The 25836-nt window shown below is 41.4% G+C and overlaps 1 protein-coding gene across 2 annotated transcripts in view; it reads left to right on the top strand.

Moving 5' to 3' along the window:
- Positions 1–25836, top strand: part of ANAPC1 (anaphase promoting complex subunit 1) — an 81363-nt gene that overhangs the window by 9942 nt on the left and 45585 nt on the right. For both annotated transcript variants that reach the window (XM_004609246.2, XM_055121931.1), the window contains 12 exons: positions 2884–3029; positions 3561–3781; positions 4238–4447; positions 8782–8877; positions 10638–10728; positions 10821–10883; positions 13825–13959; positions 15778–15918; positions 16770–16830; positions 19257–19444; positions 21684–21758; positions 24514–24782. In XM_004609246.2, coding sequence (XP_004609303.2) covers positions 2884–3029; positions 3561–3781; positions 4238–4447; positions 8782–8877; positions 10638–10728; positions 10821–10883; positions 13825–13959; positions 15778–15918; positions 16770–16830; positions 19257–19444; positions 21684–21758; positions 24514–24782 — 1696 coding nt within the window. The remainder of the gene's footprint in view (positions 1–2883; positions 3030–3560; positions 3782–4237; positions 4448–8781; positions 8878–10637; positions 10729–10820; positions 10884–13824; positions 13960–15777; positions 15919–16769; positions 16831–19256; positions 19445–21683; positions 21759–24513; positions 24783–25836) is intronic.

Genomic DNA, 25836 nt, shown 5'->3' on the forward strand with positions numbered 1-25836 from the left:
TTGAGTTTTGAGGGAGCAGAAAATAAGGGAGCTTATGAAAATTTGACTTTCATAACAATATATTGTGTTTTACAACATAATTTATATTTAAGTAAGATACTGAATTCCACAATAGTTGTTTTTCAGAGTTAATCTTTCAGGAAAAATCCTGACTGTACTCTATTTAGTAGTAACTAAATAGTAGATGAATTTAATTTTTTTTTTTTTTTTTGGCCACACTGGCATTGTACAGGGGTTACTCATGGCTCTGCACTTGGGAATTACTCCTGGCAGTGTTCAGGGGACCATAGGGGTGCTCGGGATTGAATCTGGGTTGGCTGCCTGCAAAGCAAATGCCCTAACCACTGAACTATTGCTCAGGCCCCCTAATTGTTTTTTCAAAGGAAAACTATGGGACTGGAACAATAGTACAGATACTGTACTACAGTACAGTACAATAGTACTGTGTTTGCCTTGCACACAGCCGACCCAGGTTTGATTCCCAGTATCTCATATGGTCCTCTGAGCACTGCCAGGGGTGATTCCTGAGTCCAGAGCCAGGAGTAACTTCTGTAGATTGCCAGGTGTGACCCAAAAAGCAAAAATAAATAAATAAATAAATAAATAAAAGGAAAACTATGTAGTGCCTTAAGCCCATATGTTGTAAATATTTCATTTTTTTCTGTTCATAATAAAATAGTTTCCTAAGAAAAGTTTAAAAATAATGTTATGTTCAGTTTTTAGTAAGGGCTGGAGCGATAGCACAGCGGTTGGGCTTTCGACTTTCACGCGGCCGACCCGAGTTCGATTACTCCGCCCCTCTCGGAGAGCCCGGCAAGCTACCGAAAGTATCGAGCTTGTGCGGCAGAGCCTGGCAAGCTACCCGTGCGTATTGGATATGCCAAAAACAGTAAAAATAAGTCTCTCAATGAGAGACGTTACTGGTGCCTGCTTGAACAAATTGATGAGCAACGGGATTACAGTGGTACAGTGGTACCAGTTTTTAGTATGTTCTATAGGTATTTCTAAATGCTTATTTATTTCATAATAAATTTTCTTGAGGTCACTTTGTTTTATAATGAACTTTTCAGTGCACACTTTTATAACTTGACATCTGGAGGTGCTTACTTTAAACATTTACATGTTATTAAGCACGATAGATGTCATAAATAGTGAGGAATTAAGGTCTGAAAATATTTAGTTCTTTATTTTTTCTTACTTTTTGTTTTTGCTTTTTGGGTCACACCTGGCAATGCACAGGGGTTACTCCTGGCTCTGCACTCAGGAATCACCCCTGGCGGTGCTCAGGGGACCATATGGGATGCTGGGAATTGAACCCGGGTCAGCCGCATGCAAGGCAAACGCCCTACCCACTGTGCTATTGCTCCAGCCCCAAATATTTAGTTCTTTAACCAACATTTTCTTTAGAAGACTGTTCCAAGTACATATTCTGACGTACAGCCCATGTTTTCATCTGTCAGGTTTTGGGAAGCTGGAACTCAGGTGGTCAGTGTAGCCAACTCCTGTTTTTTCAAGTGTTTTGAACAAGGATTGTAGGAAAAAAAGTCATATTTAGTATAGTCCACAAAGTCATAACTGTTTCCTCTTTGACTTTGTTGATTATTCTGTTTTGGTAAAATCTTGCAGGCACTTGAATCAGCATTGCATGTTAAAACTCATGGTATCCAGCCATTTTTTGATCATGTTTTTGCCTATTTAATGACTTCAGGAATTGCTTACCCATGATTTTAAGATATAAAGCTAAGTATCACTGTATCACTGTCACTGTCATCTGTTGCTCATCGATTTGCTCGAGCAGGCACCAGTAATGTCTCCATTGTGAGACTTGTTACTGTTTTTGGCATGTCGAATATGCCACGGGTAGCTTGCCAGGCTCTGCCGTGCAGGTAAGATACTCTCGGTAGCTTGCCGGACTCTGAGAGGGGCGGAGGAATCGAACCCTGGTCAACCACTTGCAAGGCTAACACCCTACCTGCTGCGCTATTGCTCCGGCCCAAAACTAAATACAGTATTCTAATTTTATCAAAACCTAAAATATTGTATAGTAATGGAAAAAGAACTGGAATTAAAATATCATGTTTGTATTCTATACGTTGAGATGGAATTATGAGTAATTTTAACTGATATATTTTTACTTTTGGAGGGGGAGGGTTGGGCAGTACCCAGCAGTGCTCAAGGCTTACTCCTGACTGCTCAGGGATCACTTTGGTGAGGCTCAGGGAATTGTATGTGGTGCTGGAGATTGAGCCCTGGTCAGCTGTATGCGAGGCATGTGCCCTGCATGTTGTACTGTCTTTCCATCCTTTACTACTTGGAAAAGATATGTTTCTACTTTGCAATGTTTTAACTGAGGGGGAAACACAACATAGTACACCATCAAATAAGGTTGTAAAGGTCAATTTTTTTTATGTTATGAAAAAGTTATAATTCCTTGGAAGAAATTTGGTTTGCATGTGTGATTTAAAATGCATAATATAATAGTGTTTGTGAAGCTCTGTTAGAATAGTTATCAAAGAAGGCAGATTTTGTACAGAAGATATTGTAATAAAATTTTGCAGAATGGTTGATTGCGATTTATAAATATGTCAATTATTGGAGGAGTCATGACTTCTTTTGCTTATGATTGATGAATATAATGGGGAATCAGCACAACTCTTCAGCACTGCCATGAGTAATCTCTGAGCAGCACCAGGTATAACCCTAAACCCCAAAACCGAACAAAACAGAACAACGCAGTTTGTAATATATTATTGGATTTCTTTCTTTAAAACTGGTTTAGTTTCTCTTTGTCTTTAGGAATTGCAAGAAGTTACCTCATTGACAATAGTTTTATGAAGTCCTTTGTTTTATATATACCTGATCATCTGTTTTTTTCTCTTTAAGGTCTTTTTGGTTCATCTCGGGTACAATATGTTGTAGATCATGCAATGAAAATAGTTTTTCTCAGTACTGACCCTTCCATTATAATGACCTATGACACTGTTCAAAGTTTGCATTCAGTGTGGACACTCCAGAGAGTCCGAACAGAGGTAAGGGGGATGCCAAGTGACTACCTAGTCTGCGAGGCTCAGCCATTCTCAACGATTGGGAATAATTTTGAAACTATTATAGGTGAAATAGAGCTTCTTAGAAAGCAAAAAATGCTGTCTGTATATTTCATAACTGGTGCTCCCTCTGCATTTTCACCAGGAAATTGCCTTTCTTTCAAATTTATAGTTTTTGGGGAGGCTCTTAAGTGGTGCTCAGAGGTCTTCAGGCTGTTCCTGGTGAAAACTTAGGCAGTTGTGCAGGCCTGATGGTTTAGTATTTGGGCCTGGTGATGCAGTGCTGCTTAGGGAAGCCATGCCAGAGGTCACCAGGGCCCCACCCTGTTGTGCTAGAGGTCCAACGGGGTGATACCTAGTGACATTCAGGGGACCAGGCAATGTCCCAGGTGGAACTTAGAGCCTCAAGCGTGCAAGGCCCAAGCTGCAGCCCTTTGAACTATCTCTCCAGCTCTGGACAGTGCCCTTTTAATCTCATTGCTCTCTATCCCCTCCTCCTGTTCATTTTGACCTAAGGAAGAGAACGTTGTTTTGAAGTTCTCAGAACAGGGGGGCACCCCACAGCATGTGGCCACCAGCAGCTCCCTCACGGCACATCTTAGAAGCCTTTCCAAAGGAGAGTCCCCAGTAACGTCCCCTTTCCAGAATTATTCCTCCATTCACAGCCAGAGTCGCTCGGCCTCATCACCCAGTCTACACTCGCGCTCACCTTCTATTTCCAACATGGCAGCTCTAAGGTGAGAATTAAATGTGAATGTGATTTTCTTGTTTCAAATAAGATAGCCCAAGGAAAAGACTTCCTTTTAAACCTCCTCTTCTGTATTGAAGACATTCAAATTTTTGTTGTCAACTCAATTTTTTTTCTTTTTTTTTAATTGGAAAATAAGCATTATCATGGTTCTCCTGTTGAAAGTGTTATAGGCATTTTTGAATAATATCAGCAACTCCTTTCCAGAGGCAGAAAATGAACTTAATTCAGTGTTGAGAAAAGTATTTCTAATAAAATCTTTAGAATTTACTCAAGTATGATAACACGAATCTTTTCTAATAGCTGGTCTTTAAAAGACAGTTGTATTTTTGACTGAGATAATTCTACGAATAATGTCTATTTAGAATTTTGGCAGTTGTCACTAAAACACATCTTTCGTCAGCTTGGCTTGTGATTCTGACCCTCTGTCTTGTTTCTTTTGCAGCCGTGCCCATTCGCCTGCCTTAGGAGTGCACTCTTTCTCAGGAGTGCAGAGATTCAACCTTTCAAGCCATAATCAGTCTCCAAAGAGACAGAGTGTATCTCATTCTCCAAGTAGTAATTCTAATAGTTCTTTTATTGCACCAGAGACAGAACCAATTGTTCCTGAACTGTGTATTGATCATTTATGGACAGAATCGATTACTAATACAAGGTTTGGAGTATGTATTTTTATATTCAAAGAAAAATGTTGCCAAAAGTTGTAGGAAGAACTTATATTATTGCCTGAAAGTTTCTGTTTCGTATAACAAGTTATTTCCCTCTATCATGATGTGTTGCGCAGCCTCGAAGCTCCCCGTGGCATATTTGATATGCCCAAAACAGTAATAATAACAGGTCTCATTCCCCTGACCCTTAAATACCCTCCAGTTGTTGGGAAAGACGAGTAAGGGGAGGCTGCTAAACTCTCAGGACTGGGACGAATGGAGACGTTACTGGTGCCCGCTTGAGTAAATCAATGAACAAGGGGATGACAGTGATACAGTGATAACAGGTTATTAGTATTTATAAAAAATACTGTGATTTAAATTAAGGCCGTGCTAGTTTTAGTAGTCCGTATTAAATTGATCAGAAAAATACCCTCTTTTCATTGGTTATTTATTCCTTAGTAGTGAAACATCTCTCAGATGTCAAATGTTGATACTTTATGGGGAAATAATTTATATGAGTCAGGAACTTGAAATTTTTTACATTTAATTCTTAAGTTTAATCTTTCTGTGAGTTGTATATCAGCTGGGAATGTCAGCTCTGTTTTCTTCTGGGGAATATAGCTCTATTCTGTGTGACCTTTTTATGTTCTCTTTAATAATTCATCCATTCATTCATTGCCAATCATTGCTTGGGGCTGTGAGAGACAGGCCACTAAATCAGTGATCTTCAGAAATAAGTTGAAGGCTGGCAAACCGAAGGTATCTACTTTAGGGCTTTAGAAAGGTGTGTAGGTTTTCCTGGTTGATGAGTGAATATAGAGCCAGAGTGATAGTACAATGGGTTGGGCATTTGCCTTGCACGTGGTTAACCCAGGTTCAATTCCTGACATCCCGTATGGTCCCCCAAGCACTGCTAGGAGTAGTTCCTGAGTGTGGAGCCAGGAGTAGCCCGAGCATCTCTGGGTGTGACCTAAAAAGCCAGAAAAAAAAAAGTGAGGGTGTAGGTATCATTAGGGACTGACAGGTATCACTTTGGCACAGAGGCGGGAAGAGAAGGAGCTGGCCTGGGAGAGATTGTCCTTTGGAGGCTCTTGTTTCTCATGGGCGCTCTTACAGGTTCTTACAGGTCATTAAACATGGGGAAATTGCCGGGCAGTGAGGTGGGACTGTTGTTGGCTCCCATGTGGTGACGGAGGCAAGAGGTGCATGGAATTTAAGGAGTGTCAGATTCTGGTGACCCTTTAAACCATGTACAGAAATCATGTGTAAGTCTGCATAGAGGCCCTGGGAGAGGCTTTGAGCGTTCATTGGATTCTCTAAGAGATTCATAACATCCAGGTAGTTAAAAATCTAGTGGTCAGTGGGGCCGGAGCAATAGTATAATACATAGGGCACTTCCCTTGCACACAGTTTACCTGGGCTTGATCCAGGTATCACATATGGTCCTTCAGTCCCCACCAGGAATGATTCCTGAGTGCAGAAAGAGGAGTAAGCCCTGATCCATTGCCTGATGTGGCCCCCAAACCACACACACACACACACACACACACACACACACACACACACACACACACACACACACACACACACACACACACAGTCTGTGATACATGATTCCTGAGTGCAGAAAGAGGAGTAAGCCCTGATCCATTGCCTGATGTGGCCCCCAAACCACACACACACACACACACACACACACACACACACACACACACACACACACACACACACACACACACACACACACAGTCTGTGATACATGATTCCTGAGTGCAGAAAGAGGAGTAAGCCCTGATCCATTGCCTGATGTGGCCCCCAAACCACACACACACACACACACACACACACACACACACACACACACACAGTCTGTGATACATGATTCCTGAGTGCAGAAAGAGGAGTAAGCCCTGATCCATTGCCTGATGTGGCCCCCAAACCACACACACACACACACACACACACACACACACACACACACACACACACACACACAGTCTGTGATACAGAGTTGTGATACAGAGTTAGAGAGGGCTAGGGACTAAATACTAGAAACAAGAGACAAAGGTACTACAGAGAGATGAAGTGAGAGAGAACAGTTGAGAGAAGCAGAAAAATATGTATTATGGTACAGAGGAAAAGAGCCTTAGAGGCAAGCTGAGAGGTGAGCTGATAGGCAGGCAGTACTGGCTTGGCCCCGAGTTCACTGTTGGCATTATCAAGACACTTAGTGGGTACTGTCCGGACAGTGGGATGGGGTCGTAGAGGTGTGTGTCTGAGGGGTGAGTGTAGACAGAGCAAAACCCTACCCGCAGATGGCGCATCTTGAGGAGTCTGCCTTAGAATGGGGAGGACACAGGCCTGGCTAAGGGGCTTCTCCAGTAAGGGAGAATTTTGTTGTTGAATTAAATTAAAGAAAATGAGTTTTCATTTATGGTCCCAGATTCTCATTGTATCTGTTAAAAAGTCAGGACATGTTTTACCTAACCACAGCACCTTTTTCATACCCAACCAAATTAACAAGTGCTTTATATGTTCAGTCTCTCATAATATAAATGTATATATATATATTGTTTTATTTTTCTTTTTTCATCTTGTCAGTAGTGGAAAGATACTTTTTTACATGCAAAGGGCACACTGAGAGCTACTCCATTTCTGTATGACATTTACAAAGTCATATTTTAAGAGTTATTTATTTATTTATTTATTTTTGCTTTTTGGGTCACACCTGGCTTTGCACAGGGGTTACTCCTGGCTCTGCACTCAGGAATTACTCCTGGTGGTGCTCGGGGAATCATATGGGATGCTGGGAATCAAACCTGGGTCAGCCGCGTGCAAGGTAAACGCCCTACCCACTGTGCTATTGCTCCAGCCCCAGTTATGGTTTTATTGAACAGGCTTTTGTTTTGTTTTTGGCTGTGTTCAGGATTTACTCCTGGTTCTGTGCTCAGGGATCACTTCTGGCAGTGCTGAGGGCACCACATGGGGTACTGGGGATCAAGCTGGGGTATGCCAAGACTAGCAATTCAACCCCTGTGGTCTATGACCCAAGACTTTGATTAAAATTATTTTTATTCTTTTGGTTTTTGGAGGCCTACCTGATGGTGCTCAGGGTTCACTCAGGCATCACTCCATCATGCTGGGAAGTGTGATGGGTCCAGCCACGTGCAAGGAAAGCTCCCTTACCTGTTATACTCAGGCCCCGAGACTTTTATTTTAATGTGAGAGAATAGGCCACAGGATTATCCAAATGGATGGAAGCATTGAAAATACAGGAGATAGGATATTGACTAAACAAGGAAATAAAGGAGCATAGATGGAGAGATTAGTCACTGGGAGAGTAGTTGATGGTTATCTGATAGATGCTTAACAGGCTTATTTTCTTTGAAATAGAACAATGCTATTTGTAGACAGGGGGAATGGGACAGATGGATTAAGGAAGGTAGAGCTGTGAGTTGAAGGAGAATTCACTTTTATCACCCCTCAAATATAAATTCCTACACTTAGTGGCCAGGAATGTGACTTAATGGTAACAGCGCATTTGTGAAATGAAAGCTACGTTTAGGAAACCTAGGTTGGATTATGGCACTGCAGTAAAAAAGAAATCTTTGAATTCTTTGTTGGTGGGTAAATGTATTGCATATCCTTATTTTACAGAATTACCTATTTTTTTTGGGGGGTGGGGATGCTGCCCGGCATCCTGGTGCTTGGGTGGTGGTGGTGGCGGGGTGGGGAGCACCCAGTGAAGGAGATTGAACTCAGGGTCTTACACACATGTACTCTAGTTCTTTGCACTATCTTGCCAGCCCCAGAAATACCATCTTATTTCCTGGTCTAGAAAAAAAAGTCATTGGGAATTAGAGACACGGTTTGAAAAAGGGGTGAAGTAGAGCCGAGAGAAGGAGAGAGGATAGATTGGAGAAATCATAAAGTGTGACCCATAAGGCCCTCAGGAATAAGAATTCAAGTTTGGAGTCGGTGACATACAATATGGATTAAAAAGTCAATTGATGATGACAAATTTATTGTAATAAGTCCCCCAAAAAGCCATGTATTGGGCTCAGAATCAAAGAGCTTAACGGAGTTTTAGAGATCATGAAGCTTAGGTGTGTTTTTATTTCTTCAAAGTAAGGGCTTGGCCCAATAGCTTTTAAAATTTCTTGTGGAATATTTTAAAATTTCTTGTGGAATATTTTTGAAGCTTAGATGTGTTTTTATTTCTTCAAAGTAAGGGCTTGGCCCAATAGCTTTTAAAATTTCTTGTGGAATGTTTTTGAAGACTTATAGCGATCATGATAGATTTTTGAACCAATGCTAACAGTTTCTTTATCTGTTGCAGAGAGAAAAATTCACAAGCCTCTAAGGTATTCATAACATCTGACTTATGTGGGCAGAAGTTCTTGTGCTTTTTGGTAGAGTCTCAGCTCCAGTTACGGTAAGTGTATGTCCCATTGATTCTGTGTAAATAACAAACTTGGGGCTACTTTTTGAGAGGAGAGGAGAGCAGGGTGGTGTGGTAGCAATAGTGATCTTAAGTAATTTTGTTGGGGAAAAAAAACCCTTCATAAGGTAAAGTGGATATATTGTAAGTGTGCAGTTGTGTGTTTCTCTAGTAGTTATTCACCCGGCATCAGAGACAATTTTAACATATTTCTATCACCTGGAAAGATCCTTTGTATTTGATATTCAATCAATTTCTTTTCATTTCCAAATCTTAGCAGTCATTGCATAGATTTTCCACCTTTTCTGGAATTTCCAGAATCATACAATGCCTACTCTTCTGTCTAACTTGTTTCAGTTATCACTGCTTTTCTAGAATCTACTCTGTTAGAACATGTATGAATACTTGGCTCATATGGCTGCATTGTAATCCATTGCAGTGAGATGTTGTGTTTCGTTTATCCAGTCATTAGTTAACATTCTGCTTGTTTCCACTTTTTGATCATAAAATAGAGTGTTATATGAACATTGAAATGGAGGTCTTTGTGTGGACTTACTTGGTTGGTTTTGTTTATTTTTCTTTGGTACCACACCCAGTAGTGCTCAGGGCTGACTCCTGACTGCCCAAGGATCACTCCTGGCTGTGCTGGGGGGATCATGTGCAGTGCTGGGGATCAAGCTAGGGTTGGCTGCAAGCGAAGCAAGCACCTTACCCCCATGCTGACTCTGGCCCATCAGGATTTTCTTATTGGGAAAATAGAGGGGCGTGATGTTATTGAGTCAAATGTTGGACTTTTATAGATAAGCCAAACTGACATAGACGGGCCTCCAGCAGCTTGGGGCTTCTAGCTTCTCCACCTCTGACAACTGGGAGATTGTCACTCTGTAGCCATTCTCTGGGTGGTCCCTGGCTTTTATTTGCTTTAGAATAAAATGTTGAGCATCAGCTCACCTGCTTTGCCTTCTTCGGTGAAACATGTACTGAAGTCTTTTGTCCAATTATTTTTTTGTTTTGAAATCATAGGGAATTTCAAAATTTGAAGTCATAGGGAACTGCAAAATAGAAGAGGGGCTCTGTGTACCCAGCATTCTCTCTCCAGAGGTAATACCTTCCATAAGCACAGGCAGTATTCAAAGAGGAAATTATAGTACTATCTCAAGACCTTAAACTTGAATTTCTTGCACAATTTTCATTTTATTCACAGTTATGAACCTTACACTTTTTATCAGTTTCACATTTACTTGCTTGTGTGTGTACATATGATCCCAGGAAGTTTCTCTTCATGTGCTAATTTATGCAGACACCACAATCAAAATACTAAACTTCCTTATTACCTCAAAAATCTTCTTCATGCTTCTTTTTTGGTACTCTTTTGGGGTTTGGTTTTGTTTTTGGGTCATACCCAGCAGTGCTCAGGACTTACTCCTGGCGGGGTTTGGGGGACCAAAGGGAGTACCGGGGGTCGAACCCAGGTCAGCCATGTGTAAGGCAACTGATCTGCCCAGTGTGCTGTTGCACTAGGCCTGCCTTTTTGTGCTCTTGTAGTCTGTTTTAGCCTTGTATCTAACGTCTGCCAACCACTAATATGTTCTCTGACTCTTTATGTTTTATTATTTGGAAAGGTTACATAAATGAAATTATAATGACTATAATATTTGTAGACTGGCTCTTTTTTCAGTCACCGTAATAATCTTGAGATTCATGTAGGTTGTTATATGGAGCAATGGTTTGTTCCTTTTTATTTTACTCTCCAGCTGTGTAAAGTTTCAAGAGAGTAATGACAATACCCAGCTCATCTTCGGCTCTGTCACCAACATCCAGGCAAAGGATGCGGCGCCCGTGGAGGTAAGTGCAGACACATTTCTTGAGAAGTTGAAAACCTTGAAGCTTCATAACTTGCACACATTGGAAAATTATTATCAATATCTTTTTTGAAGATAGATACCATGCTGGTCCTGGAAGGCAGCGGCAACCTGGTGCTTTACACAGGAGTGGTTCGGGTAAGTGATGCAGTTAAAGAGTTTTTCTAAGGCTTCCACCTTCGTTTTAATTTATTTTTGTTTTTGTGGTGTTGGGGTCAAACCCAGGGAGTCCACCTTGCCAAGTATGTACTCTGTCATTGAACTTTATCCCTGGCCGTCGATAATATTTGTAATGTTACTTTAGTTTTGTATTTGAAATGTGTTACCTTCTGGGGCCATGGTGATAGCTTGAAGGGCCGTGAGTACTTACTTGCCTCGAGTTCTCTGACGTTGAATTGGATCCCCAGCTCAGCATGGCACCTGGAGCACTGCTGGGTGTGGCTCTGGTGACCCCCTGGCATTGCAGGTCAGAGTAGCTCTGCATTTTCAGGTGAGCCCTGCAGAGCTAGATTGAGTAACAGAAGGTGACGCCTTGGTTTCCCTGAGCACTACTTAGGGAGCCCCTCCTACTGTCAAACCACACCCTCTACTCACTTTGTTATCTCCTGGCAGTAGCAGTTGGTAGAAATTTTTTAAATTTGGAAGCCTAGGATTCATTGCCATTAGATAGACCGGCAGTAGGAACTCAGCACAGATGGGGAAGTTTCTTTTTTTGTCTTTTGGGTCATACCTGGTGATACTTAGGGTAACTCCTGGCTCTGCACTTAAGAATTACTCTTGGCTGTGCTTGGGGGACCATATGAAGTGCCCAGGATTTAACCTGGGTTGGCCATGTGCAAAGCCAGAGCCTGTGGCCTTGATGGGGGAACTTTTAATGGAGCAATGGTAGATTGCAGAAAGTTAACAGATTCCCTCAAGAGTGTGGTTTTGAAATTGATATGTGGGTAGTCTTGTTAACTCCTAAATTTTTTATGTATTTTCATTATGTTCGGTGTATTGATATGTATGGCAATTTTAAAAATTTTATTTATTTATTTATTTTTAGTTTTGGGGCCACCACTGGTTGTGCTCAGGGCTTATTACTGGCTCTGTGCTCTGGGATTATTTTTGGTGGGGCTCAGGCCAAATGGGGTGCTGGGCATTGAACCCTTATTTTAATGTTTGCAAGGCAAATGCCCTGCCCTCTGTACTGTCACTCTAGCCTACATTTGACAGGGTTTTATCTTTACTTTTTTAATGCTAGATTCTCTTATTTTTTAAGTTTAAAAAAAATTGAGATTTTATTGTTAGCAACGGCACATAATTCCAACACTAATATGACCTGGAGGTTTTTAATAGCTTTATTGAAAACTTAATGTATTGAGACCAGAGAGATAGTATTGTGGGTGAGGCACTTGCTTTGCATAGCTTACCTGTGTTAGATTCCTGGCACTATATATGATCCACTGAGTCTTACCAGGACTGATCCCTGAGTACAGAGCCAGGAGTAAACTCTGATTACCACCAGGTGTGGCCCCAAAATAAAAACAAACCCAAAACAAAAACCTGACAGACTCATGTGCTTCTCATCAGCTGCCAGCAGCCCATTAGCTTATATGAACAGCCTGTGAAAGATGTTATAAATATTCAGATGGCCCTTGTCAGAGCACCCCCTAACCCTCCCACTGTATAGATAAGATTTGTTTTTGGGCCACACCCAGCAATGCTTGGGGCTTAATTCTGACTGCACTCAGGAATTCCTCCTGGCTGTTCTGGGGAAGTATATGGGATGCCGGGATCAAACCCTGGTTGACCATGTGCAAGGCAAATGCCCTACTCACTGTACTATCTCTCTGCTCCTAATGAAAATGGAAAAAACTTAGTTTTTTAAAAAAAATTGAGGCAGAATTTAGTGTTTTACAAAATTATTCCTAGTTGAGTTTCAGGTATACAATTTTCTATCACCAATCCTGTCGCCAGTGTCAACTTTCCTCCAACACCCCGCCGCCCCTTCCCTATCAGCTACCTATATAAGAATCTTTCTGAGAAAAATCCTGTGGATAGCTAACATAAGAGATGGTTAATCTGAAGGTCATCAATTCATTCTTGGAGAGTTTTCATGTAATTTTTTTTTTTCTTTTTGGGGCCACACCTGGCAATGCTCAGGGTACGTCTGGCTCTGCACTCAGGAATGACTCCTGGCGGTGCTCGGGAGACCATATGGGATGCTGGGAATTGAACCCGGGTAGGCCACATGCAAGGCAAACACCCTACCCGCTGTGCTATCACTCTAGCCCCAACATGTAATTTTTTAAAGAAATATTTGAGAGAGTATTTGATAGATTTTTGAGATGTATTTGAAATTGTGAGCTAGTGAGCACAACTTGAATTAGGTTGGATTTAATTTCTGAAACATAATCTGCCTCATTTTTGCAGCCACTCAGACTAATTGATGTCTTTTTCCTTTGCCTGGAGACTTGGGTGTCAAGATTGTTGCTTATAGGCCCTGAACTCTTCAGTGGTAAAGATAGTGTCCCTGCTATCTTTACTGCCAGTAAGGTGGAAAAACTCATTGCACCCAGAATTCTGTATACTCTCTTGCCTATGGTATTATATTCCCTTTCCTTCTCCCTGTCTCCAAACTTCTTATGCATCAGGAGCAAAGATATTGGTAGCTGGATGATGTTGGATGTTGACCTTTGTTACTCTTTGGGCCACCCTTAGTACTGCTCAGGCTCCCTCTTCTTGGTGCTGGGGTGTGCTCCCCAGGCTCCTGCACGAGAGGGAGTTGTCTTTGTCAGCCCCCATTGCCCTGAGGGGGGCGGGGAAAGGGAATAGGGGAGATAGGCATGCATCTCTGTCATTCATCCCATCTCAGTGATCTCAGAACCAGACATCTCCTGGTTCAGTCCCTGGCACCACAGAGTCCTTCTGTGCCACCAGGTGCAGCTCTGGCCATAACCTGGGTAACCCCCAGCCCACGCTTTGACCCTATGGCCTGATTGACTGGGATTTCATGGGTGGGGGTACCTTTGAAGAATATACTACAGTAAGAGCAATCATTCTCCCCCTCTTTCCCTCAACTGTTTTTTGCTTAAAGGTGGGAAAGGTTTTTATCCCTGGCCTGCCAACTCCTTCCCTGACCATGTCGAACACGATGCCGCGGCCGAGCACGCCCCTGGATGGCATTGGTACTCCCAAGCCTCTTAGTAAACTACTTGGATCCTTGGATGAGGTGAGTCACGGAGTCGGTGTTGTTGAAAATGAATCATGTTTTCAAGGAGCTTGGTTCAATGATGGTTCCTTCAGTTGTAAAATGGTAGAATTGGAACTTGGCACTAATAATTGTAGACATGTTTCAGACAATAGTCCCTTAGTAAGGCTGGTATTGGCACTTGTCTTAGATAATATTTAGACCTGAACTTATTTATTTATTAATTTTTTGCTTTTTGGGTCACACCCAATGATGCACAGGGGTTACTCCTGGCTATGCACTCAGGAATCACCCCTGGTGGTGCTTGGGGGACCAAATGGAATACTGAAATCGAACCCGGGTTGACCACGTGCCAGGCAAACGCCCTACCCACTGTGCTATCGATCCAGCCCCCTGAATTTATTTTTAAAACACATGAGTTCTTTCCCATTTGCAGAGCTTTGAAAAGGTGTGCTAGAAGAGTATTTGAGGTTTATGTGACATGTGACTTCTTTTTATAACTAGAATGGTTCTCTGCTTCCTGAGAGCTCCATAGTGCAGGGTGGCTGGTGTTGGGCTGTGCTAGGCGGGAGTTCATAGGGACACTGAAGGCTGACGTGGCCGCTGCCGTCACTTTGATAGGTTGCAGCTGAGCTGCAGGCGCAGTGGAGAACAGTTTCCCTGGTCAGCTTTTGGAGCAGAAGCTGGTTTGGAATAATGATGACATCTCCTGTTTGCTTGGCTTCCACTGCCGACAAGACATTTACTTAGAGTTGTCCTAGAAATTGAATGATGGGAATACAGAGAGAGTTGGTGGTCATGATTAGGTTTAAAATGGGAGCGATCTGCATGTAAGTCGTAATTATGATCATGTAGAATTTTTGTGAGTCTACAGTTGAGCAAATATGTACATGCATTTTTAGGGAAAACATTTGCCTCTATGGGAAGTGTCTTTTTTTTTTAAATGTTAAAAAAATGTTATAGGGGTATGGAGCAATAGTATAGCAGATAAAGCCCTTGCCTTACATGTTATTGACCTAGGTTCAATCCCTGCCACCCATGTGTTCCCCCAAACCCTCCCAGGAGTGATCACTGAGCACAGAGCCAGGAGTAAGCCCTGAACACTGCCCAGTCTGAGTCCAAAACCAAATCAACAGAATCCTCGAAGATCCCAAAATTGTCATTCAGGGGACATGTTTACAAGAGCATTAACTTTCATGGTTTTGATGTGTCAAATTCCTGTACCTTCACTGCTACCCAAGACGCTCCACACTGCCCCGTGCCAACTCCAGTCACCCCTGCATCTCATTTCTTTGTTTCTCACTCCTATCCTTCGTATGTGCTCTGACCATTCCAGAGTCATCAGGGCCATATGGCTGTTGACGGCCTTGGCCACTTCAAAGGGCAGTTTTTCGCACTAGCCTTGTGAGAAGCCCAGAGTGTTAAGGCAAAGTCTTATTCTAACCACAGTTTTCCTTGGACGTTCCCAGTTTGCATGTATTCCCGTGTGCTCCTTCATCTCCGCCCCTACTCCTAAGCCCCCCACTAAACCTCCCCTGCAAGTGCCCAAAGCAAGAAAAAGAGTGGGGCATTGGGGCCACTTGCCTCTCTGTCCCTTCTGTCTCTTATCTCTTGGTCCCCTCAGGTCCTCTGGTGCCATTCATCACATTTTTGTCCCACTTTTCCTGGTTGGTTCTGGTGACGATCTGGTCTGCTGCCTCATTGCACCTAGAGCAGAGAGATTTTTAGACTGCTCTGTATAATTGTTAGGCTATTGGCAAGAGATCAGTTGTTAAATTTTCTTTATCTTTAATTTCTCAGAGAATCCTTGATATGTGTGGTATTAATTCCTTTTTATAGGTGGTTCTGTTGTCTCCAGTTCCAGAACTACGGGATTCTTCAAAACTTCATGATTCTCTCTATAATGACGATTGTACTTTCCAGCAGCTTGGAACTTACATTCATTCTATAAGAGACCCTGTCCATAATAGAGTAACCCTGGTAAGTGTATTTATTTTTCAAGGATGATTTTATGAGGGTTGGGAGTTGTACTTGTGACTGGGGATTGACCTCTGGTTCCTCATGACCTGAGCATTGCTGGATGAACATGGGTGGGTGTGGCCCTGACAGATAAGGAAATGAAACAATAGACTATTTTGGAAAAGATATATTTCTGAGAAATATATCTATCGTTTCAGATTTCAGAATGCAGGATTTTGTTTGTAAAATGAAAACATTTTTTTATGATCTTAAAATTTTCTTGTGTCATCTTATATAGTATTTTACTTTATATTTCTGTTAAAAATTTACAGCTATTGGGGCCGGAGTGATAGCACAGCAGGTAAGGCGTTTGCCTTGAACGCCGCCAACCTGGGTTCAATCCCCGGCATCCCATATGGTCCTCCAAGCACCGCCAGGAGTAATTCCTGAGTGCAAAACCAGGAGTAACCCCTGAGCATCGCTGGGTGTGACCTAAAAAGCAAAAAAAAAAAAAAAAAAAAAAAAATTCACAGCTATTAAGCTAATTTTGAAAATGAAACTTATGCTGTTAAATTGTATTTTGACATACCTTTTTGTTCGTCATTGAAAATAAGTTTCTTTTCAGTAACTGTTAGTATCTAAGATTGAGGCACTTTATTAAAACAAGAACTTTTGTAAGTGATTTACAGATAAGCACATCTATGATTTCTGAAATTTGAAAGTATTTGGTTTTGTTTGAAAAGTACTTTTCACTTTTGAATTTTGCTTTGACAGGCAAAGTCTTGAAAGCATCAGCTGATTCTAAGATATTTCAACATTTTAACATATGGCAGATTCTTCTTGTCTTAATTTGTTTCCCTCCTTTTCTCTAGGAACTGAGTAATGGCTCCATGGTTAGAATTACCATTCCTGAAATTGCCACCTCTGAATTAGGTATGATGGAAAAATCAGAATTGGCTTCTGTGCATTTTCAATTTTGTTGATAAAATTTAGAGTAATTGCTGGCTTACACTAGTAATTGGGGTAGTAAAGGCAGTATTTGCAGTTTTTGAAATGGGGTTTTTTGCTTTTAGAGAAGCCGTGAGCCCTGGGGAGCCTTGAGCTGTCTTGTCTCTGTTAGCCTCAAGACCGGACTTCCCTTCAAGTTTGTGCTGGCTCTGTTGCTTTGGGAGTTCTCATATGTACAACATAATCACATTATGGTATAATAAATGTGTTACCTCTGAGAAAAAAACCTAAGCAACTAGTTTTGGCATATCTGATAGTTTTTAATCTTAAATCTCTTCGTTTCAGAGAAATGGAGAAGTTAAAAAAATTGCTGTAGCTGATTAAAACTAAGTATTATAATCAAAATGTAGTTAAGCATTTGGCTGAAACTAGAGTCTGTTTTAATTGGTATAGTTTGGAGAACGCTAGTGGAATGGGCTGGAGGGGTTATGATGTTTGCCTTGTACATACATGACTCACCGTGGTTCAGTGCTGGGTACCCGGTTCCATCCTGGGTCGCCAGAGTCACCAGAAGTAAGCCCTGAGCACTGTGCATCTGGCCACAACCCCAGTACTAGTGTAGCATGTCTCATCTCTAAGCATAAGATATAAAGGAAACTTTTAGAATGTAAAGAATTTATAGCAAATAAAAGCCAAGAAAAGAATGCCTACACGATCTCAGAAAAGTTATGGCATATGAATTTTAAAATTTCTAGGCACTGGAAATTTTGTGTGGTTCCTGGAACCTAGTAAATAGACTAAATGACTTTAATTTTAGGGTATGACTCATTGATGTGGTAAATAATGTTCTGAATTGGCATGGGAATACCTTGCTTCTCTAGAAGGCGAGTAATTGCCAGGCTCTGTACCTGGAAGTAGAAGCCTAAATAAGACGTATTTTAAAAAAATAATGGATTAAGTAAGATAATTACAAGCAAAATAGGATCTTATTCTCACAGTAAGATGATGTCACTTAGTTTATGAGTGTTCTGTGTGAAGGCTGCCTCATTCCCTTAAGTAACATCTGGTTGATACTTATTTTGGATTCGTCCATGACAGACTTGGTTATTTGGGTTTCTGACCTTTTTTCATATTCTGACCTTTATTCCAAGTGTTATCTAACATTTGCTAACTGTGCATATGTAGCAGATAGATGAGGGGAAAAAAATCTAGGCTTCTGAGGAAGGATTTCTCTAAAGAGAAGAAAAGAAAATTAAAAAAACAAAACAACACCATGGTCCTAGACCCTGTAGCTTTTAGAGCAGACCTGTCTTTTCATAGCAGAAGCCCGAGCCCTCGAGGGGGGTTCCAAGGACATGTAGCCACATGACTGATGATCCATATTAACGACACCGAGTCAGAAAGGTATGAGTTAAGCAGTTTTGATTTGGATCTACTTAAGTCAGAGAACATCTTGAACATCTTAGAAATGTAATGTCAGATAAAGATTCTGAAGTTTTAGTTAACAGTAGTTCACTCATTTGAAATATTGTTTAACGCCAATAAGGTTTGCTGTTGTGCGGTTGAGGGTGTGATTCAGTGATTGAACATGTGTGAGAGTCTGGGTTCAATCCCCAGCACTGTGGGAAAGGTAAATTGCTTTTTCCATAAAAATGTAAATTGCATACATTGGCTATCAGATAAGCATAAAGTACACAAGCAAAAATTCACGTGGTGGTTGTTTTTGAGAGAATGATCTTTAATTTGTTGACCAATCTAGGACATTTTTTTGGTGAGAAATTTAAAAAGCTATTGACTGGATTATGACATTTCAGAGTGAAATGGAAGGTTATTAATAATTTGTTGTGCAGTAGATGTAAATCATAATCATCTCAGGTAAATTGGGCTATTTGATACCTTATTTCTGATCTGGAGTTCATGAACTTAAAGCTGCCTTGCTTGCCTGCAAAGCTTGTTCATTTTAGTATTTCAGAACCATGCAGTGCTGAGGATAGAACCAGAGTCTAGCATGGAAAATGTATATTGGCCTTTAGGGTGCTCTATTGTGGCCTCATCCTTTGGCTCTTTAATGACGGTTTTCTTTGCTGGGCCCGGGAGCTATCTCCAGGGGCTGCAGTGCAGGTCCTGGCACCACATGGCCACTGAGCACTGTTGGTTATAACTCTGATGACCCCCTGGCACTCCTTGCTGGGCCCAAGTATGAAACTGTTAGGTCTGCACAGCCGTGCTGAGTATTGCAGGGAGCAGGGCCCGTTTCCCACCGCAGGTTCCTTGAGCACCAAAGAAAGACAGTTCTTTTTACAGAATAATCGGCCTTCATGTAGTGGGAGTTAAACAATTGCCTTATTTAAAAAGAGGAGGGAAATGCACATATGGATACACACTGAGATGAATGTCTTGATTTTCAACAGTACAAATGTGTTTGCAAGCAATTAAGGTTATCCTGCCTAAAGAAATAGCAGTTCAGATGCTCGTCAAGTGGTACAGTGTCCACAGTGCTCCAGGAGGACCCAGCTATCACTCAGAGTGGAATTTATTTGTAACTTGTCTCATGAACTTGATGGGTTATAACACAGATCGCTTAGCCTGGACCCGAAATGTAAGTACATACAATTATTTTTCTTCCTGGTTATTTTTTTGTTAATATACTGTTTACATAATTCTCTATACACCAGAGTATATAATAGATGAGTTTAATTCTAGGCATGCCTTGTTTAACAAAACAACACTATAATATGTATAATAATATATAAAGTATATAATTACTTCATTTATAAATTTGTAAAGCATGTTATTTCATTTTTATAAAATGACTGCAATTTATACGAGGATTAGTAGTATTCATGATTTTTATTGGTGAAGAAATTGAATCAAAGTGATCATAATCCGGAGATTTCTTTTTTTATTATTTTAGGGGTTTGTTTTTGTTTTTGTTTGTGGGCCACACATACTTCACAGAGTTGACTCATGGCTCTGTGATCAGGGATCACTCCTGGCAGGCTCATGGGACCATCTGGGTGCCTGGGATTGGGTCAGCTGTATGTAAGGCAAGAGCCTTACTGCTGTACTCTCTCACCAGCCCTTGTCCTCTGGAATTGAAAATAGAGACAGTTTTCTTACTTACAACAATTCATGAGTGTTGCCTTATTCCAAAGTTTCCCTTAATTAGGTATTAAAAATTGGAGCCTTATAAATACTGAGGATTTCAATAGTAAGTCCATTTCAGCTCTTCATAGTTCTATGTAACTGTTCTGCAGAACAATTGTGTCCCATTTTCTAGCTGAGAACCATGACCCTTTTGCAGTGTTCAGTAGAAAAGCCACCATTCTTCTTTTTTTCTTTTATGAAGAAGGACGTGACTGTCTGACTTATTTATTGCCAGATAGTCTTTTGTTTTCTGTGTGTGTGTATGTTTCAGATGCTGAATAATTTATTTTATATTGTTATGAATAGTATGGGATGTTATGTGGCTGTAAAAGTATCCACGTGCTCCTTGAATTCCAAAATTTTAAATAATTGGGGTCCGGAGATAGCTCTTCAGTGTGCTGCTCTTTTCTGAGATCATTTGTGAGTCTCTGGGTCTCTGATATCTAGATCGACTGTACTGTCTCTCCAGCCCCTCATAATGCAGTTGTTCTAGGCATTCAGTGTGCAACACTAATCTCACCACCGTTGTGACATTCCCTTCAGCATTGTCCCCAGTTTACCCCTACCCTTATCTTCCCAGTCAGCTCCTTTGTCAGGCACAAAAATAATTTGTTTAAAATTAATTGCTGCAATGAAACAACAAATGGTATTGTAAAAAAATAGTTTAGTAAAAGAAAGTTTGTGAAAATGTTTTAGCTCACAATGGTATTATTAAAGTCATTGAGGATTTACAGAGTTTATTGCTAGTTGAGCCATCTGTGTTACATGGGCTTCTTGCTACTTTCCCATCTGAAAAATTTTTGCTGTGTTCCTCTTGGCTGTTAGTGTCATGTGGCCGCGTATGTGGCTGTGCACTCTAGGAGGTGTAGAACTGGGACAGTTCTTTGATCTGCCAGGGAGGCCCCAGAGTTCTCAGCCTGAAGGCCTGTGTACCTGGCAGTTTCACTGGAGTGGTATTTCTTCCAGAAAATCATTGTTATGTTTTACATTTCTCTGGAGACATATTGCTTACACTCAATGAGACATTTGCTCTTGTTCCCGGGGCAGTGTGTAGCAGGTAAACGGGTCACAGTCTTATTCAGAGATGTGAGCCTGAGCTCACTGCTGTCTTCAGCATGAGGCCTCAAAGTAAGCATGGAGGTGTTCATGCCTGGAAGCGTAGCAGGTTTGAATTAGCTTCACAGACACTGGCCCAAGCATGACACCAAATGGAGTGGCTGTGTAGGCTGGCTGTGAATTCAGGGAGAATAATAACAAAAGGTTTTGAAGAATTGCTACCTCTGTCTGACATAGCATTTGTTACACTCTTTACTGGACTAAATCTTGGCTTGTTGCTGACACATGACTAACTGTTGGGTTAATTCTCTGAGACTTGGCATATTTTGGATATGGCTGATGGTCTTTATTCTGTTAAGAGAGTAATGTGTTACGTTATTGTAGGAAAGGAAACCTCAATACCTGCAAGCTCAGCACTGTATGAGGTACTTGACCCGTATAATTTTTATTTACTCTTCACTACTGCCTTATAAGAAAGGGATTTGTATCTTGTTATCCCAGGTGGAAAGATGAGTTTTAATGATTTTCTTTGGTCTCCATAATTGGTAGAAATGATTTTTGAATCCTTAGAGTTGGTCAGCAGACAGTGATAAATTTATATGCGTCTGTCTTCTCTTCTTGATGTCATCTTCCAGTTTGACTTTGAAGGATCACTTTCTCCAGTCATTGCACCCAAAAAAGCAAGACCTTCTGAAACAGGATCTGATGATGTAAGCATTACATTTTTTGTTCTTCCTTTTTTGGGGGAGGGGACTTTGGGCTCTCTCCAGTGGTGTGCAGGACTTACTCCTGACTCTGTGCTCAGGGATCATTCCTGGTTGTGCTCAGAAGAACCATATGTAGTGCTAGGATCAAACCTGGGTAGGCTGCATTCAAGGCGAGCACCCTCTCCCCGATACTATCTTCCTGGCCCCTCAGAAAATTTCTTGCTAACATAAATTGATTTATTGTTATTAGTTACTAACCTCCTCCTTTTGCAGAATTCCTGTTGACTTCAGTATAATTCTTATGCCTTTTAATATTAAGCTATTTTGGAGGGTCACTGTCACCCCGTTGCTCATCGATTTGTTCGAGCGGGCACCAGTAACATCTCTCATTGAGAGACTTATTGTTACTGATTTTGGCATATCCAATACGCATGGGTAGCTTGCCAGGCTCTGCCGCTCGGGCTTGATACTCTCGGTAGCTTGTTGGGCTCTCCGAGAGGGGTGGAGGAATCGAACTCGGGTCGGCCACGTGAAAGGCGAATGCCCAACCGCTGTGCTATTGCTCCAGCCCATTTTGGAGGGTAGTATCTGATATTTTCAGTAGCTACTTTTGTCTTTAATGATCACCTAATAATGACTGCACAAAACAGTGCATGATTTAAATTTGGGTTTATCTTTTATTTCCAAGTGCTCACATAAAGTGATAACTTTGTGTGCGTGCTTGTGTGTGTGTGTGTGTGTGTGTGTGTGTGTATTTCTATAGTTGAGGATCTAAGTGTATTGGATTTCATGTTTTTTTTCTTTTTTGCTTTTTTTGAGTCACACCCATTAATGCACAGGGGTTACTCCTGGCTCTGCACTCAGGAATTACCCCTGGTGGTGCTCAGGGAAACATGGTATGCTGGGAATCGAACCCGGGTTGGCCACGTGAAAGGCAAATGCCCTACCCACTGTGCTATTGCTCTAGCCCCTGGATTCCATGTGTATTATTAAGTAGTTAAAACTTTTTAAATTGAGGTTCAGTTTAAGCACTGGAAATGCTCAAATTTTGACTTTGTAATTTAAGTCTGTCTCTTATTAATTTTGACAGATGTACACTTTTATAACCCATGCCCCCTTTTAAAAAATTTTATTTTTATAAAGTTGTTCACAATAATAGATTAAATTCAATATTTCAACGCCAGCCCCACCACCATTACACCTTCCCACCACTATTATTTCTCATTTTCCCATTACCACTCAAGCCTGCCCAACAGGCAGATACTAGATAGTTTATTTTGTATTACTTGTTGGCAGCCATATGCTCCTGGAATTCTAAAATTTTGATAATTAGGGTGATAGAAATCTCTGTAGCCAGCTGCTCAGTTCCTAGGTTCATTTGTGAGTCTCTGGATCCTGGCCTCTAATGGGTATAAAATGCCACCCGGAGGCAATTCAAGGGCATGACAGCCAGGACCCCGTAGGGGCGGGGAGATGGGAAGGAGTGGCCCCTCTCTGAGCCCTTGAGGCCCTGAGTCACTGGTCTCCTGTACCTGGGTTTTTCATTGGGTTCTTGAAGTTCACCATCGGGATTCCTAGGGGCAGGTGGAGGGACAACTCCCGCTCCCGTCTGAGGTACCTCAGTGAAATGGGCCTGGTGCAAGGTCCAGAGACGTCTCTGCAGCGAGCTGCTCGGTTTGAGATTGCCCAATTTTTTTTTCCAGTGGGATTGAAGTTGACTTTTCTTGATATTTAATACTGGCATCTGGCAGTTGATTAGCTGTTTTGATGTAAGTCCTGATATTTAAGCATTGTAATTTTTTTTTGTGTGTGTGTGGTGTATAAAAAAATAGTTTATTTATTTGTTTGTTTTTGGGTCCACACTTAGCAGTGCCCAAGGTTTACTCCTGGCTCTGCACTCATGGATCACTCCTAGGATGTGGGGGAGCCAAACCGGATCAGCCTTATGCAAGGCAAATGCCCTACTGACTGCAAAATAGCTCCTGCCCCAAAATAATTTTTATTTAAGCTTACTTATAAAGGGACTGGAGCGATAGCACAGCGGGTAGGGCTTTTGCCTTATATGCAGCCGACCCAAGTTCAATTCCTCCGTCCCCCTCGGAGAGCCTGGCAAGCTACTGAGGGTATCCCGCCTGCATGGCAGAGCCTGGCAAGCTACCTGTGGCATATTCGATATGCCAAAAACAGTAACAAGTCTCAGTGGAGACGTTACTGGTGTCCGCTCCAGCAAATCGGTGAACAACGGGACGACAGTGCTACAGTGCTACTTAGAAAGATGTGAGGGGATAGAAAGAGAGGAATTACGTGTCCAAAAGAGAATTCCAGCTCCCCAGAATGGAACAAACAAAGAGACAGAAATAAGCAGCTGAGCAACGTGTTCGAGGGAGAACCTGTGCTTGAAGAGGAAGTCTGTGATTTTTTTTTTTTTTTCTGTAGTGCAGATCAACTTAATACCAAAATGGAACTTGAATTGTTTTAAATGAATACGGATTTCTGTTTAATGATGACACTGGGAGGTGTTATTTAAAAATTAACATCCTTGGGGCTGGAGTGATAGCACAGCAGGTAGGGCGTTTGCCTTGCACGCGGCCGACTGGGGTTCGAATCCCAGCATCCCATATGGTCCCCTGAGCACCGCCAGGGGTGATTCCTGAGTGCATGAGCCAGGAGTGACCCCTGTGCATCGCCGGGTGTGACCCAAAAGGCAAAAATAAATAAATAAATAAATAAAAATTAACATCCTTTCTGTTCTTCTTAGGACTGGGAATATTTACTAAATTCAGACTACCATCAGAATGTTGAGTCTCATCTTTTGAATAGATCTTTATGTTTGAATCCCCTGGAAGTTTCACAGATGAAAGATGAGGATTTTTCACAGAGTCTCAGTCTGGATTCTTCTACACTTCTTTTTGCTCACATACCTGCAATATTTTTTGTTCTGCACCTTGTCTATGAGGAATTTAAGTTGAATACTCTCATGGGAGAAGGAATTCGTTCTCTTGTTGACCTTCTTGTTCAGTTGGCAAGGTAATTATTGTTTGTAGATAAGAAATTGCCTGATGTCCTTAGATGACTTGATACCAGCCTAATGTACTATGAGAACCTGGAAAATAAATTTCTGAAATCTAGCTGAGAAAGCCTAAATTTTCAGTAAACTACGGAATTAGTTGAAGGTCGAGGCTATGTATCAACCTGGTGGGCTGTACTGGGGTTTCTATGCTTTGACTTGGTCTAGTCACAAAGTATATTCATTACTCTGAATGACTTGTCCAGCCTTATCTTTTGATAAGATGACTGGCTGTACTGTGATGGAAATTTTCTCACCTTTGTGTGTGTGATATGCTGGGGATCAAACTGAGGATGTATGCATGTAGAGGCATCCATACTCTTGGCACTTGGGTCTTGTTTATTTTGTTTTGGGGCCACACTCTGTGCCTCTCAGGCCTTAATCCTGGCTCTGTGCTCAGGGATCACTTCTGGTAGGGTTTGGGGGACCATAAAGGGTGCAGGGGATTGAACCTGGATTGGCCACATATAAAGCAAGTACCCTTCTGGTTGTGCTACCTCTCCAGCCCCTGACACCTATGTCTAATAAGGTTAACCTGCTACTTTGTAAAGATACTTTTATAGTTGGCACTTATAAGTTGTCAAACAAGGTTGGTTTTTTGAACCTTATTTTAGTGATGAGAAAAAACCTTGCCCAAGTTTGTTTTCAAGCGCAATAGAAGTGTTTGCTAGTTGTGGTGTTTTACTGGTTTTTGTTATGACAATCTGCTTATTTTACCAGACTTTAAAATATTTTTTTAAGTGAAGTAAACTAGTTTTGTTTAAGAAAATTCACTTAGAGAAATGTTAGAGAGAAAGAGAGAGGGTCTTAAAACTGGAGCCTTACATAGATCAAGAGAGAAAACGGGCATCTCCAGAATGGAAAAAGCCTCTTACCCAGACTCTAATAGTGGATCCACAGTAATATTTTCCCACTCATAATGTTTTATCAGCCCTTTGAGCATGATTTATTTGTTGTCCTTATGCTGTTGCTTGTGTCCCCAAGATCCTTGGTGGTATACAAAGTTGAATTTGA

Source organism: Sorex araneus, chromosome X (genome assembly GCF_027595985.1).
Source record: "Sorex araneus isolate mSorAra2 chromosome X, mSorAra2.pri, whole genome shotgun sequence".
NCBI classification, from domain to species: Eukaryota; Metazoa; Chordata; class Mammalia; order Eulipotyphla; family Soricidae; genus Sorex; species Sorex araneus.